Source organism: Serinus canaria, chromosome 1A (assembly GCF_022539315.1).
Source record: "Serinus canaria isolate serCan28SL12 chromosome 1A, serCan2020, whole genome shotgun sequence".
NCBI classification, from domain to species: Eukaryota; Metazoa; Chordata; class Aves; order Passeriformes; family Fringillidae; genus Serinus; species Serinus canaria.
Genome location: NC_066314.1, coordinates 46,384,061 through 46,400,069, shown reverse-complemented (window position 1 = coordinate 46,400,069; position 16,009 = coordinate 46,384,061). Strand labels below are relative to the sequence as shown.

Below are 16,009 nucleotides of genomic sequence, written 5' to 3'. Positions count from 1 at the left end.
AATTTATTCCCCACTTAAGGTTTTCCTAGATAAGATTTGTTAGGTCAGGTAGGTATGTTTTTCTGAGGGATTTGGTGGTGCTTGGTTTTCTGCTTGGTTTGCTGTTCATTGGGTGGGGGGGGGGTCTTTGGATTTTTTTTTTTTTTTTTTTTGTTTTTTTGGGTTTTTTTTCCAGAAAATCAGCACAGAGCTTTTATTTTATGTGGAAGATATTTTGATTTGTATGTTACAAACACTAAGTAGCCTCCTCTATATTTCACCAGGGAGGACCAGCTCTGAAATGAGAAATGTGAGCATGTCAGCTGTGAACTGAATCTCAAAATGACTTCCAGCCACAGGAAACAGCACAAATCGCTGTGAAATGGCTGCCCTGGGCTTTCCATGCCCCCAGATGTTTACATATATGCAGAGCCTTGGAAATCAAGGTTTCTCGATCACTGTATTTTTATTTAGCACTTTTTTGAATAATATTTTCACTCACAAGCCATCTGGTTATCTTTACCTCTACTGTAGTTATCTGCTACAATGCATGCTGAAAAATCCACCTGAAAATCTCCTTTTATATGCCAGAGTTAAAATCTTCACAAAACTGCAAACAGCAGGGGCACATTTTTCCTTGAATTTTGGTGTTTACTCAAAATTCTAAGGGCTGAAGACTACATTAAAGTTCTCTTGGAAGCTTTGCTTCTTTCATCTGCAATTTACATAATTGGGTTAAAAATAAATCTTCCTCTTTTGTAAATGCTCAGTAAAGAGATCTTAAGGCAGCAGTATTAAGACAAGAGAAACATCAAAAAAGAAGGAGGAATGTAGTCTCTTTTTTTAGAAGAAAGAATTGATATTTTAAGTTAGTTTAATAGAAACTGAAAGGGGATAAAAACCCATGTTTTAATGTTACAATGCAAGATGTTTTTAGTTAAAACTACAACATGGATTTAGTAAGTTTTGAAGCAGGCAGGCAGACATTCCATTCAATGCAGAAAGACCTGGAATGTGATTTAAAGTAACCCCCAGAGTTCTGGTCTGTTACACAGTAATAGGAATTCAGTTACCTGGTATCAATGCAGTTGGGAAACTCCATGAACTGATTTTGCCATTTGAATAAAAAGAAAAAAATTTTGCAAACATCCTTGACTTCCCTCACTACACTGCATAAAACATTTATCTGCCTGTGCTATATCTGGAGTTTCCAAACGGCAATTCCTGATCACTGGTTGTAGACAAGAAGGCCTCACTCACCTCCTGCCACTACAATTCTGGGAAGAACTCTAACATGATTCCTAAAAAACCACTGTAGATCACATCATTCTTCACTCAGCCTTGGGAATCTGACCTGAAACTGGCTATTTGTATTCCATGCCTATTACCAGATTTGTACTGTTGACTAAGCATAAATGACCCTTCTCACAATTCACATCTTTTTGCCAGCTCCTGCAGCTGATTTAGGTCTTATGCTGTGTCAGAAAATGCTTGTGTTCCACTCAAGAAGGAATAAAAATTTGCAGTTCATTTGTGTTTCTTCATGCTGAGCAAGAGGATTTCTGTCCTCTCAAGGGCATCAGTGGCCAAAGATTGAAAGACAGTGATACAGTTTCCAACTGTGTTTGAAGAGTGGGAATTTTAATTTCTGTGATTTAAAAATTGTTTCATTCCCTGAAAATGAGGCATGGTCTATTCCATGAGGAAAAAAAGGAAATAAAATTTATATGTCTTTCAAATGTGGAATACAGACTTTTTTTTAACATTCTGAAGTGCATATCTCACCTTAGGCCTTGGCCTATGCCTAGAAATTATCAGATATATAAGATAAGATTACTGTACAACCAAGCCAGAACCCTCACCCATTGTGGAAGCCACAACACTTGGTGAAGGATTTTAGTGCTGTTCATTTAGGCATGGGGTAATAAAAATACTAAATCTACGTTTGTTATAGGACATTTTCACCTTACTAGTCATTCAGGAAAATAAATGTCAGTGGGCACAGAGGAAAATAATGGCAGCCTTTCACTTATTTAGGCAGAAGTAGCAAAGCAAAGCATTGTTTATTTTACATTAGAACATTTGTGCTATGCATCAGCTTTGGAACTGCAGCAAGGGTAGATGCCCAGTTTCTGTAAGCAATCTGCATAAAGTGTAATTAATTTACAACACGTGTGGGAGTTGGATGCAGAATATGAACCCACTTGACAATGTTGGTTTTTTTTTTTTTTTTCTTTTCCCCTCTATTAACCTTCAAAAAAAATTCTGGGTAGAATCTCTGTACAGGCCTGTGTTAATTCATAAACATGTTTTATTCCCTGGAAGAAAAGCAACCATATTTTGCTACACTATTTTGGTCTTTCTATTGACTGATTTGCTGATTTTAAAAATATGGGGAAGCTGAATGGAGTGGTGAAACCCAAACACAACTTCTGTGTGAAGAAAAGATGGAGCATCCAAGCCTGGGGAAGCCTCCCTGGTATACACATGCAAATGCACCAAGTTGCTGTGTTGAGAACATGTTCCCTTTTTTGAGGTTTTCTCTAGTGGCTGAAAAAATAATTTTAGTCTACAGTGGCTGAGAAATTAAAGCTCACTTACTGGGTTACAATGTAAATACTTGGATGATTCTAAGGTATTATGCTTGAATATCCAAAAGCAAAACATAGCTGAAGAAAAAAGTCAGGCAAGTGATGTCTGACTTGCATCAACACTCAGGTCTGCCCTTCCTGTCTTATGCTCACCTTTGTTTTGGTCTCCACTGAACAGGAGCTCATAATGGTTCATTTCTCACCAGCATCCACTGCCACACACCACCAATCTGACGTTTCTTTGTCTCTCACAGTGGGCAGAGATTACCTCCAAGGCTCAGTGATATCTTACCTGAAGGAAAGATGAGCTTGAGAAAGTAGAATCACAACTCTAAACACTTTCCTGTTTCTAAAAAAATCAATATACACACATGACAATGAAAATAAGGAAAAATACTAATTGTTCTGTTTACATTTCCAGGACTTTCAGAATTCCTTTCTGCCATAAAGAAGTGTGAAGAAATAAAAGGATTACCGAGTCTTTCAGGGGTTGATCAAGATTACAACAGTTCCTGTACAAGCCCAGAAAGCAGCCAATAAATGTGAATATCTTGACAAAATTAAGCACTTATATAAAATATCAAGGAGCTAGAGAACTCTAGATCTTAGCACTAGTGCCTCTGGGAGGTTTTGAACTGCTCTTGGCAATGAGGTTACTATTACTAGTTTAGAAAAAAAGTATTTCAGCATTCTGATAGTGTTCAGTAGTGTCACAGAAGACCTTAATCCTCTCCCACTATAGGAAATAAGTATCAGATTAAGTGGGCATTAAATTTGTTTTCTCATTACTGTAATTAATCAAGAATCAATGCAACATTCTGCAGGGTCACACCGCGGTTTTGTTATGCTTGGTATTATCATCCAAAACATGCATTTACCTTTGTTTTATAGGTTTACTAAGGGAGACCTCACTAAGCTGTATTTTTTCAACATTTACCTTCAAGCAGGGAAAAAAAGTTATTTCAAATTACTAGATTAAATCCAGTGTTTCCTCTGATTGTAGCAGTTTAGATTTTTCAATTAAACACGGCTAATAAGCAAAGAACACGACGTTTCTCAAATTACTGAGGTCGCTGTGTTTCTTTATTTTCACACCCTCAAACAGCGGGAGGTTTTACCGACATTTCATTCATCCTTTAGCACCTCCTTTCAGCTCTGAATTTAGCTGCTCGCAGGGTTTTAGGAGCTGATGATAGCCCCGGATATGGAGGGTACAGAACACAATACTGCTGCCGGCAGACTGTTAACTGCCTGGTGTTTGAAGCAAAGCAACATTGCATTGAAAACGAAGGGAAAAAAAAAAAAAAAAAAGAAAAACATCCATTGTTTGTAATATGGAGCTACCACTTCCCGGGGCAGGAATCCTCTTGCTAAGGTGTAGGTTTTTTTCTTCTGAAAGTAAAGAAGTGGTGAATCACCAGATGGTGTTATCAAAGATACAAACTTACACAATCAACATTCTTTCATTAAAACCGAGAAACCAGTTTTGCTTTAAGTCTCCTGGCTTCTCAACATACCGTCAAAAGATGCATTTTCAGGTTTGACTCCCTGCGCAATTCAAAATTCAGTACACTCCAGATTCTGCTTCCCCGTCAATTTTAATTACGGGGCAAAGGAGAATAATTACTGATTAAAATCAGATTACTTGTAATTGCAGCTATCCTGATTTCTGAATTTAACAAACGCAAGCTGCTTCGTTAGTGTTATATGGAAAATGCAGTGACAGTAGCTTCAGCGTACAGAGGGGCACGTCGGTGCTTTGTTTCACTGAAATGCCCAAGCATAAGGAAAGGTACATAGACTTTCACACGTGCTGCTAAAGCACAGACATCTCCCCAAAAGGCACTGGCTGAGACACCGTGATCTCCGAAGAGACTGAGCGCGGTGATTTCGGAGGGAAGCGGCTCAGCCGAGGGAGCCAGCTCTGCATCAGCGTCTGGGACCACGGGGCAAAACTGTGTTACTTCCTCGGATTAAATATCCATTTTCTCTGACACCAACCGCTCACACCAATCTGGTTTTGTCCTGCTTTGCAGAGAACCTTCTAAAGAACAAGATTTTGTGCCAGTTGTGCCCATTTCACTGACGGTAGAATTTTAATTTAAAATATAAACCGAAGGTTTCTCTCTGCCGAGGTCTCTGCAGCTGCCCGCCGCTGAGTTTCAGCGGTCGCGTTTTCCTCATTTCCGCTCCTTCTAGGGGGAAACTCCACTAGCCTGTAGGACAGACTCCCCCCTTCCCTTCCGGCAAGAAACGGGGTGCACAGGCGGCAAAATTCCTGAAGAAAAAGTGCTTTTTGGACCTTGAAGAAACACAGCGGGCGCGGCGGCGGGAGGTGGGGCGCAGCGCGGCGCACCAATCAGCGCGCGCGGCGCCGCTATAAAAGGGGCGGCGGCGGCGACTCCTCCATTGTTCCCCCGGACAGGACCGAGCTGACATGGCCGAGACCGCTCCCGTCGCCGCGCCCGATGTCGCCGCCGCCGCCCCGGCCCCGGCCAAAGCTCCCGCCGCCAAGAAGCCGAAGAAGGCGGCGAGCGGCTCCAAAGCCCGCAAGCCCGCGGGGCCCAGCGTCACCGAGCTGATTACCAAGGCCGTGTCTGCTTCCAAAGAGCGCAAGGGGCTCTCGCTCGCCGCGCTCAAGAAGGCGCTGGCCGCCGGAGGCTACGATGTGGAGAAAAGTAACAGCCGCATTAAACTGGGCATCAAGAGCCTCGTCAGCAAGGGCGTCTTGGTGCAGACCAAGGGCACCGGCGCCTCCGGCTCTTTCCGCCTCAGCAAGAAACCCGGAGAAGTGAAGGAAAAAGCTCCGAAGAAGAAAACTGCTGCAGCCAAGCCCAAGAAGCCGGCGGCGAAGAAGCCCGCCAGCGCTGCTAAGAAGCCCAAGAAGCCGGTGACAGCGAAAAAGAGCCCCAAGAAGGCGAAGAAGCCGGCGGCCGCCGCAGCCAAGAAGGCAGCCAAGAGTCCCAAAAAGGTGACAAAGGCTGCTAAGCCCAAAAAAGCGGCGGTAGCAGCCAGGAGCCCGGCTAAGGCAAAGGCGGTGAAGCCCAAAGCGGCCAAGCCCAAGGCGGCAAAGCCGAAAGCAGCCAAGGCGAAGAAGGCGGCACCCAAGAAAAAATAAGTGGCGCGAAAAAAACCCCCATCTGCCTTGCAGATAAACCCAACGGCTCTTTTAAGAGCCACCTAAGTTTTCACAAAAAGAGCTGGAACTCTTAAATTATTTTTTAAGTGGTTTTCTCGTTATCCGTGCACAATTAAAAGTTCTTTGTATCTCCGTTGCTGTTGCTTTTAAATGGACCCGGTAACTTCCTTGCGCTATTCTTCTCCGGTGCAGAGCGACACCGCAGCGGTGTCTCATTTAAATAAATAATCCCCGAGCAAATACCTTCCCGTTCGGTGCAGGAATCGGTGCTACCAGGGGTTCCTCGCGGTAGCGACAGGCTCCGCTTCGGGCGCCTCGGCTCCTGGGAGGGGGAGTGGGGATGGGGATGCTGCGGCTCCCCGGGTTCATCTCCCCTCAGCCGGAGGCGGAGAGCCGCGCAGGAAAGCGCAGCTCGCACCGCCCCCAGAGCGCGGCACTCTTCGAAAAGCCCGCGCTCCTCAAACATTGGCCGTCGCTTTCGGGCTTTTCTAGCGCCCAGCAATTTTCGGGTTAAAAAGGCGCTCCACCTTTCTCTTTACATTCACTTGGCGGAAGAGGCTTTCGAATTCCCTGCTTGGTTTGTACCGCCTCTCCCATCTTCCTCATCCTCTCGGCCTTTTTCACTTCCCGTCACATTTCGTGCCCGCCTTGGAAGCCGTAGGCCCCCGGGGTCCGAGGAGTTCGAGGTTTCGAGCGGCCTCGGTGCAGTCCTTCGCTTCGGAGCTCAAAATCCGCTCGTCGGAGCTGCCGCGCTCAGTTCTTTCCTGGGTCTTCGTTTCTGCGCACTTGAAACCATAAAAACTTGGTATTCTCTACACACATTGCAGCTCTGGTCACTGGCAATTCCCTGTCTCGGTTTAAGGGGTGCAGTGCGCGCTCCTTTCCCCGATTGCTCTGTGAGGAAGTGGCTTACAGGGAGTATGAGGTGTTCATAGCCGGTGGGCAGGGATTTACTTTGTTAATGAGCACAAGGCTTGAGCAAAGCTGATCTTTCACTTAAGAGATGACTCGAATATTGTGAGAAATTGTTCCACGCAACAAGAAAGGGTGTATGTGTGCAGGAACACTGAATGCACTGTGCATATGAGCTCCAATGGTTATACTGTCCATTACAGGAGCGAAATTACCATCAAATTAAAAATTCCTGTTAAACTTGTGAAGCTGAGTTGGGAAGCACAGCATACATACCTACTGGAAAAAGGGAGTGCAGTCACAAAAAGCAAGAGTGGCCTGGGAAAACTAATCCTGCAGGGATAAGTGTAATGTCATGTTTATGCCAATTGCACCACTGGCATATCAGTCAGTAACCCAAATTCATCGTTTCTCATCCACCTTTCCCCTCAGCTTGGGCACTGCAGGCCCTGCAGATGCCATCTGAGTTCAGCTGTGGGAGAGCTGTGCACAGCTCCAGACTGATTCTCCCTCAGAAACAGCTTTTTTTAAATTACCAAGCACTGACATGGTGTCTGATCTCTGTCTGTCCCTCAGGCCCCCACACCCCCTTCAGCAGGCTTCTCTAGCTAATAAGCAGATTCCTATACTGGACATAAGAAAGTCTGATATCCTAAGAAAAACTCAGGGGTTACTGTTGCTATCATGGCTCAAATTCCTTGCTAACCTACTGGACTGAGGTTCAGTTGTGTGATTTATGATTGCAGTGAAGAGGGAACACATCTCACTCTTCTATGACTTTTTTTGGACATATGGTTAATAACTGTTTTGATTAAACATGTTAAGATGCCTCATGATACTGGCAAAAGAAAGAAAATATATGAGCTCTGCTCAGTATTTTCTAATGTGTGCTACATGCTGGTGTTTAGTGTCTGGATATAACTTTGACAAAAACCAAAAGGATATACTTTATGATTAAATATTAAGCTGCCCCAAAATTAGAATAAAGGTTAAAAAAAAATAGCCCAAAACAAGGGTTCAGTACTGCAATTTATTACAAGAAAGACCTGGTTTCATTTGATTTCTTGTGGCAGTACCAGTTGTTGGTTTCTCTGGGTCTGGATTGAAGGCATTTGAGATGTTAGTTCATGTTTGGACTCAAGTGTTTATTATTTCTTACCAGTAAATCAGTCTCACTACTGTGAGTTTGCAGCTTTTCATTAGAAGGCACAAAATTGCTGACAATCTCTTGTTACAAGGCCTTTTAAGACTGAGCTATCCAATTAAGAACTGACACCTGCATTATTTTCCCTTTTAACCCAATGACTGATCCCACAGAGCCCCCAGTGGGGACTTTTCTGCCCAATTACAAAATGCCACCCAAACCCATGAGAAAGAAGGAAGAAGAAGCATGAAGAAGAAACCCAGGACAACACCCTGTGCCCTCCATCTTTCTTGCATCCACAACACACTAAAAATCCCAAACCCTAAATTTCTCACCAAGTGAAACACCTACACTAATCTCTATAATCTATTTCACACTTTTGTGGATTCTGGTCCATCTTGAAGTCTGGGATACTTTCTCCATGAATGAGGATCAAAGTCAGTGGTCCCCTGGGGGTCAGGGCACCCCAGAGCAGACAGAGAAATATTCCCAGTGCCCTGGGTTTCCACATTTTCTCTTCCATAGGGTCAGCTGTTCATTTCACAGATGTGCTTAGTAAATGTCAATATCTGAAGTCTGTGATATTCCAATAATGCCAAATGAACCCCCGATTTAGAAAAAGGCCTACATATAGCAGAACAGCCATGGGAACCTGTAAAGAATTCTGTTTAAGTTCCTCCCTCCCCCAGAATAACAAATTATTTTCTACTTAAGAACACTTTTTTATGATGGGGTTACAGAATTTCTCATCATTAGTCACCACAAAGCCCAATGGCCTGTCAGATTACCACAAAACCAGGTAAATTTCAAGCATGAATTTATACATGTGTTCATTCTCTCTTAGTGGGTTATGTGATTCCTGTACTTCTTGTGTATGTGTATATATTTTATGGCAGCTGTTGTCAGGTGAAATAATTTATTCTGCCTGGCCTCATCATATCTTTAAAAAACAATAAAACGTCTGCCTTAAGTATTCAATTCTTAAAACATCAAAGTGAAACGATTCCATAATTTATTGAGAGATCTTCTATGTTTGGTAGAGAAAATTAGAAGCTAGGCTTCCATAAAAAGCAAACTGTGTTAGTTCAGGCACAGAGTTGTTTAAAATTTGTGCTGGGAACAGCGTTGATAAGGCAGGGATGTTTTAGTTATTGCTGAGCAGTGCTTACACAGACCCAAGGCCTTTTCTGCTTCTCACACCACCCATGAGGAGTCCAGGAGTGCAGAAGGAGGTGGGAGGGGACACAGCCAGGAGAGCTGATCCCAACTGACCAAAGGGATATTCTAAATCATGCAGCTTCATGCACAGCAGATAAAGTTGTGGGGAAGAAGAAGGGAGGGGAGTACTCCAGTGACGGCTTTCATCTTCCCAGGTCACTATCAGGCATGGCTGAGCCCTGCTCTCCTGGAGGTGGCTGAGAACCTGCCTGCCCATGGGAAGTGATAAATTAATTCCTTGTTTTCCTTTGTTTGCATGGCTTGTGCTCTGCCAATTAAACTGTCTTTATCTTAAGCCACAAAGTTTTTTCCCTTTTCTGATTTTCTCCCCCATCTCTGGGAATGAGTGAGGGAGCAGCTGCACAGTGCTTAGTTGCTGGCTGGGGTTAAGCCATGACAGCTGAGTAAAGCAGGGAAAAATCCTTCCTGTTATCCTGGGCTAAATAAATTGTAAAATGTAAGTTATGTACATTTCAAGACTAAGTTTACAGGTTCTCAAAAGGAAGGAGCTGTTTTCAGTTGTGAAACACCTACAATGTTTGGGCAGGAAGCTGGGGACCGCCAGATGTGGAGTCTGGAAGAGGGCAACATAAATAGCATTATTACCAGACCTGTTCTCTGCTGCCTGCATGTCAGTACAGATTTGAACCAGCTTAGATTTGGGTATAGAACAACTTTTCAACCAGACACCTTTGACATAGTAAGATTACACAACAGAGTTTTCCTTCCACAAGTTTATTTTTTACTATCTAGATCACAATGCACCCCGTGTTCTGCTGGACACAGGGTTATCAAATACTTTTTTCTGTGGGAATTTGAGATCTCTCCTCTACATAACATCTTGTAAAAGCATAATGAAGGCATCGGTGTGACTCCTCCTGGGATCCCCAGTCACTCTCCATACTCAATTTTGGACAATCATTTCTAGAGTTGGAGTTCTGTTGCATTCAGAATTTCTTTTTGCACATAGTGTTTTGTTGATCTCTTTGCACTTCCATTCCCATGTGAGTTTTGTACATCAGCCCTGCATGAACAGCTGAGACCACACTGACTGCAGGATTCTTTTTTCAATGATTTCAGGATTGGGCTGCCAGCACCTATGGAAGAAATTAAATATAAAAAGAAAAATATAGGATTATGGCTTACGTCAAACACTGAAACTTCATCTAGTAAAAGAAGTCCTTGCCTGCAGCACAGAGGTGTGAGATGACAACCAAGGGCCAAGGCAAGGGCTGCAGCTCACTGCCCATGTCTGCACTGTCTCCTGCTATCTGTGCACATCAGGAGATGCATCCTTGATGCCAAGAGAGAATGATTGGGCTGGAGGTGAAGGGAAGATGGTCGCCCTTTGGATCTGAGGAACAGCACAAATGGAGCAAAGTCATGATCTGAACTTTGAAAGACACATGGCAAAAAAAGGAACTTTTGCCCAATAAAAGTTATGTGTTAAATTGCATGCTACTGCATATGCTAATAACTTTTATGAAGTATGTGCTACCACATATGTGACTGTATTACTCAATTCTCCACCCAGATCATGCCACATATAAGAGGGAGAGTGGGATAAGATTATGTTTATATAAGGGGGGTAGAATTTTAAAATATTTAACCTGTTTGGGAGGAAGACAAAAAGACCTTGGAGACAGTCAACAGGCTACTCTCCTCTCTCTCCTCCCAGCTGAGCAGGCCTTATTGGTAAGATTCATCACATAATAATAATAATAATAATAATAATAATAATAATAATAATAATAATAATAATAATAATAATAATAATAATAATAATAATAGCAACAATAATATCTGGGTTAACATAACATTATTGTTCTTGTTGAAGCTCTGTCATAGTGCATCTAGCTCTGGCAATTCTGAATTTGTAGTTCTGTTTCTTCAAGAAACTACACTGTTCTCTAGTCTGTGATTACAGCAGTTCTTATTGAATGCAACCAGGTCTATAGGGCTGAATTATGAAACTGAACTATTTGTGAATCAGTGCTCATGCTTCTTATTTTACATACTGAGCTTACAGGGCTGAATTTTCAGCAATCAGAAATTAAGGCCAGCTGCAGGCAGCCCCTCTGATGTGTGAGGATCAGCTGGAATGCAAGGGTGTTCATTTTCTGCCAAGTTTCTGTACCCTCAATGCCACACAGAGGTCACTCTGTATGATCTTTGAATGTCTCTTCCAATGGAAATGATTCAATGGATCCTAAGTTACTGTCTAATTTTATCAAAGATACCTCACAGAACAGATGATATTTGGTGTATAATTTAGAATCAGCTGTGAGTGAAGAAGAGCAGGAACTCAGCTCAGAACCTGCTCCCTTTTATTAGTTGCAAATTACTGTCATGAGTTAAAAGACTAATGTTACGAACATGCATGTATCCATTATTTTTTAAAAGTTCTTTTCCAAATGGTTTCTGACCTTTTACAAAGCAAACAGACAGCAAGAGACAGAGGAAAATGTTACAGGCAGTCACAGATCCTTGGGCAGAAGCAGCTCATTATGGAGCAGGATTTATGCGACAAGGCTGTACCTTCATTTTATTCCATTGGGGAAAAAAAAAGAGAGAGAGAGAGAAATAAGCAGAAAGAAAAGCTCAGCTTTACATTGACAGAACTGGACAACTTATCACAGTCTGCTTAGGTTTGTGCTTTGCCCAGGGCTTTGTGATAACCTCACAGCAGGCATCTGCAAGTGGGAACAGTTCCTAGGGAGGACCTGTGGTAGAGTCAGAGCCCCTGAAGTCAGCTTGAACAGACTGAAGGTCTGGATTTTCTTAGCAGAGTAGTTCAGGGAGTTCTGCAGCAGGTCCTGCTAAACTGCCCTGTTGGTAACAGCTGGGGGCTCAGGAAGTGAAAAACCTGCTGCAAGCAGGACACCAAGTCTATCCTTACCAGTGCAGGACACACCTGCCTTACTCCCAAAACCTCCTAGAAGTGACAGAAGAGCTGGCTGCAGAGTGCCCAGTTTCTCCTGAAATCCTGGCCTCCCTCAGCAGTCCAGGCATGGTCCCTGAAATTTCCTCCCTGAAAGGAGCAAACTGGCCTTAGGGAAGATACCCCCATGCCCTGAGCCATGGCATTCCCACTGCATTCCAGAAGTACCTGTGCAGCCCAGATGAGAATACTGTCAGGTTCCTTGTGGAACAGAGCCTTTGTCAGAGATTTGGATTTTTAGGATGGCTCTTTCAGAGTTTTGGAATTAGCCTTGCCCCATTTGGGTTTCCTTTGGGCCCGTGCTGAGAAGATGGTGCATGAACATGAGACAGGTCCCATTATTTTCATTTCTCAGTGCAGGAGGGGCCACTGAACAGAGATTTCTCTTCTAACACGTGCTACATGTCCGTCTGTGGTCTGTGGGAAGATATAGATTTATTATTGTTTAATCTTCTGTTGTATCCTCATGAAAGCACACACTGCATAAAGCTGCCCAGCCAGCAAGAGAAAAAACCCCGACTATCAAGCAATCAAAAAATCATTGTCCATGAGAGGGCAGCAAACACCCAATACAGGAAAATTCTTTTATCCTTACAGATAATTTTCATGTTGAAAACAATCTACTGAATAATTTTTGCTAAATACAGATTGACTTCATCAGCAAAATGTCAGAACATTTACCTCCACTAAAGAGACCTAACCTAGAATGAATAAATACTCGAGAAATGCAAAACCACACTTCTTTTGAGTATTTGATCTTTCAATTGTTCTAAAAATAGACATGCTCCTGTTTATAGCACCAACACACTGGAAAATACTGTAAAAATATTCGTCCAAAAGAATACTTTTACCTTAAAAAATTAAAGTGAAACATTTAAATCTTGGTTAGCATAGCTATACTGGTAAATTCACCTTGAGATAACATTCAGAGATGGTGGGAAATGAATATGTGAGGAAGAAAATGAGGGCGGGTAGAATTTCTCAGAAACATGATTGGTCAGAATTTGCTGCAAGATTATCCATTTAAAAAAAGCGAAGAAACTGTATCAACAGTGAAACCGTGCAGGAGAATCCATACAAGCAGGTGAAACTGAAATACATAAGGCATGAATCGTTGAAAATAGCAAATTGGAGCATAAATAAAGTGAATCAGTAAGTGGGGCAACTTTCTTTGAATGAGTTTTTTCTTCTAAGCTCTCACGACATATCAAAGCTTTAAAAAATACTTGAATCGTTATAAAAAACCAGACACGCTCGCTTTGCTATCAGAAGCAAAGGAAGCTCACCGAAAAGCCACAGAAACGCCGAACCCATTGTGCCTGGGGGAAGGGGAATTCACACAAATCGAAATTTGCTGCTCGCGCGCCCCGCCAAAGAGATAGAGGGGAGGCGGCGGGAGCCAGATGCAAGCCCCGCCCCTTTTATTCAGTCCTCAACCAGGTCGGACCCAACCACATAAAAGCCGCGGCGCGGGCGGCGCTGCCTCAGACCCGCGCTGTCGGCTTTAGAAGTACAGCATTCGTCATGTCTGGCCGTGGCAAGGGCGGTAAGGGGCTCGGCAAGGGCGGTGCCAAGCGCCACCGCAAGGTGCTGCGCGACAACATCCAGGGCATCACCAAGCCGGCCATCCGCCGCCTGGCTCGGCGCGGCGGCGTCAAGCGCATCTCGGGGCTGATCTACGAGGAGACTCGCGGCGTGCTGAAGGTGTTCCTGGAGAACGTGATCCGCGACGCTGTCACCTACACGGAGCACGCCAAGAGGAAGACTGTCACAGCCATGGACGTAGTCTACGCTCTCAAGCGCCAAGGTCGCACTCTCTACGGCTTCGGCGGCTAAAGCGTCTCCTTCCTGCCGGATCCCCGCAACAATACACCCAAAGGCTCTTTTAAGAGCCACCCACCTATTTCTTAAAAAGAGCTGTATTACAATGTTACAGAGACCTGAAGAAAAACATACTGTTTTCTAAATGCTTCCGAAACTGTCAACGTAATGCCATCAATGCTTAGGAGACCTCTCAAGTATGTTTGCTGTTAACAGGGAATTTGGCTTGGCCATATAGGGTGGTTCTTTTGTGTTTCAAATTCTCTTCAAAATTTGCTTCATATACTCAAAATTCAAGGTGTGTTTTCTCAATGTCCACCTATCAAACAACTATGTAAAATGTTATTCCATGTCTTGATATTTTAAATTTTATGTTGAATTTAAATATTAAGAAATTTGAATGCATATTTTGAGTCTGGAAAAATCGGAATGATGTTGCCCTGAGATGAATGTTTTCTTCTGGTATTTCTATTCCCCCGCCCTTATTTCCTTGCCTATGATTTATTTACATTTAAAATAAAAGAGTAAATCTAAAACTTTTCCGGTGATCATTGGGGCATGACTGGGATAAGGGAAGGGATGGGGGGGACTGGACAATAGAAGCAAATTATGAACCTCGAAATAGTTTCTTTTTAGTGTATCAAAAGAAGACTTGTATGTGTTGATACTTTAGTCAACACAATTTAAAAAACACAGAAGAAGAATCCAATTAAATATTTTGGTTGTACTTCACAACTGATACGAAAACATATTTTATCTTTATATGAAAGCTTTAAGAATTATTTGGCACCTGCAAACAATGATATCAATATATATTTGTGGTCTCATCTGGTTTTCTCCTACCTTCAAGAGTAGGGGAAAATTAAATAGACCAATACCATCTTCCTTTACAATAAATTTCACAAAAAAATAAAGTCAGTTGCCCAGGTATTATCATCATCAGGCAACATCGTGATGATGATAGGTGAAGCTTCTCCTTCAGAATTTCCTAGTGAAATTAAAACATGAAAAACGTGAAAATAGTAGCTTAAAAATTATCCTAATCACTACAGCTTGTTACATATCATAGCTACTAACTTGTGCTACTGGATTTTTTTGAGTGCCTCTGTTTCAAGGTACGAGCCTATCTGTGCTTTGTGTCTTTGGGAATAATGTGCCTATTCTCGTAAGGAGCTCTGTACCACATTGTAAGTACATGTTCCTTTTTTTGTAACCACACCATCATTAAAAATAGCTGACGAAAACGAAGACACAAAGCAAGAAAAGATAAAGTGCAGCTCCACAATTTTAGCCTCTCCGCTGTTTCCCATCTGTCAGGAGGATTGGCAGAGATGCACAGCCGGAGAAGCAGCAGGGATACGAGCCCTGTGTGATATTCCCGGCCTGGCCCCGGGTCCACACCGAGAGGGGAGCGGGGACGGGAGGCTCCGGCCGAGCTTCAGCCACCGGCTGGGATCGCATGGCAGCCAATGGGAGCGGCGCTCCTTGCGACCAATCACAGACGAGGCTGCCCTATAAAAGCCGGCCGCGGCCGGGCTGTCTTGCACATTTTTCGCTCTCTCTCCTGGAGTGTCTGGTACCTCCGCGATGGCGCGCACGAAGCAGACGGCGCGGAAGTCGACGGGCGGCAAGGCGCCCCGCAAGCAGCTGGCCACCAAGGCTGCCCGCAAGAGCGCGCCGGCCACGGGCGGTGTCAAGAAGCCGCACCGCTACCGGCCCGGCACGGTGGCGCTGCGCGAGATCCGGCGCTACCAGAAGTCCACGGAGCTGCTGATCCGCAAGCTGCCCTTCCAGCGGCTGGTGCGCGAGATCGCGCAGGACTTCAAGACCGACCTGCGCTTCCAGAGCTCGGCCGTCATGGCGCTGCAGGAGGCCAGCGAGGCCTACCTGGTGGGGCTCTTCGAGGACACCAACCTGTGCGCCATCCACGCCAAGCGCGTCACCATCATGCCCAAGGACATCCAGCTGGCCCGCCGCATCCGCGGAGAGCGCGCCTAAGTTCCCTGCCGCAGCCCTTCCCGGCCTGGCAGTAAAGCAACCCACGCAGACCCAAAGGCTCTTTTAAGAGCCACTACATGCACAATTAAAAGAGCTGTAGCGCTGCCTAAAATTTCGCTTGAAATATACGCGGATGCGTAACAAAATAGTGAAGTATTAACAAGTGCTCTAGAACTTGTTCTGTGGGGGGGAGTGTGAGAAATAGTAAAGGGAGGGTGATTGAAGAGCCTCAGATAGGATGGAGCGGTTTACATCCCTGTGAGTGT

At 44.0% G+C, this 16,009-nt stretch overlaps 3 protein-coding genes across 3 annotated transcripts; all 3 read left to right on the top strand.

Annotated features, from left to right (window-relative positions):
* Nucleotides 1-5,001: 5,001 nt before the first annotated feature.
* LOC108961592 (histone H1.03) lies at nt 5,002-5,842 on the top strand. The gene has a single exon (XM_030237689.2). It carries the CDS (start codon nt 5,008-5,010, stop codon nt 5,686-5,688), a length of 681 nt encoding a protein of 226 aa, XP_030093549.2. The 5' UTR covers nt 5,002-5,007; the 3' UTR covers nt 5,689-5,842.
* Nucleotides 5,843-13,391: 7,549 nt separating this feature from the next.
* LOC103813349 (histone H4) lies at nt 13,392-14,294 on the top strand. Its single transcript, XM_009086601.4, has one exon. It carries the CDS (start codon nt 13,449-13,451, stop codon nt 13,758-13,760), a length of 312 nt encoding a protein of 103 aa, XP_009084849.1. The 5' UTR covers nt 13,392-13,448; the 3' UTR covers nt 13,761-14,294.
* A 1,016-nt stretch (nt 14,295-15,310) lies between these two features.
* Nucleotides 15,311-15,842, top strand: LOC103813351 (histone H3). Its single transcript, XM_018910038.3, has one exon. The coding sequence runs from the start codon at nt 15,333-15,335 to the stop codon at nt 15,741-15,743; it is 411 nt and encodes a 136-aa protein (XP_018765583.2). The 5' UTR covers nt 15,311-15,332; the 3' UTR covers nt 15,744-15,842.
* The last annotated feature ends 167 nt before the right edge of the window (nt 15,843-16,009 follow it).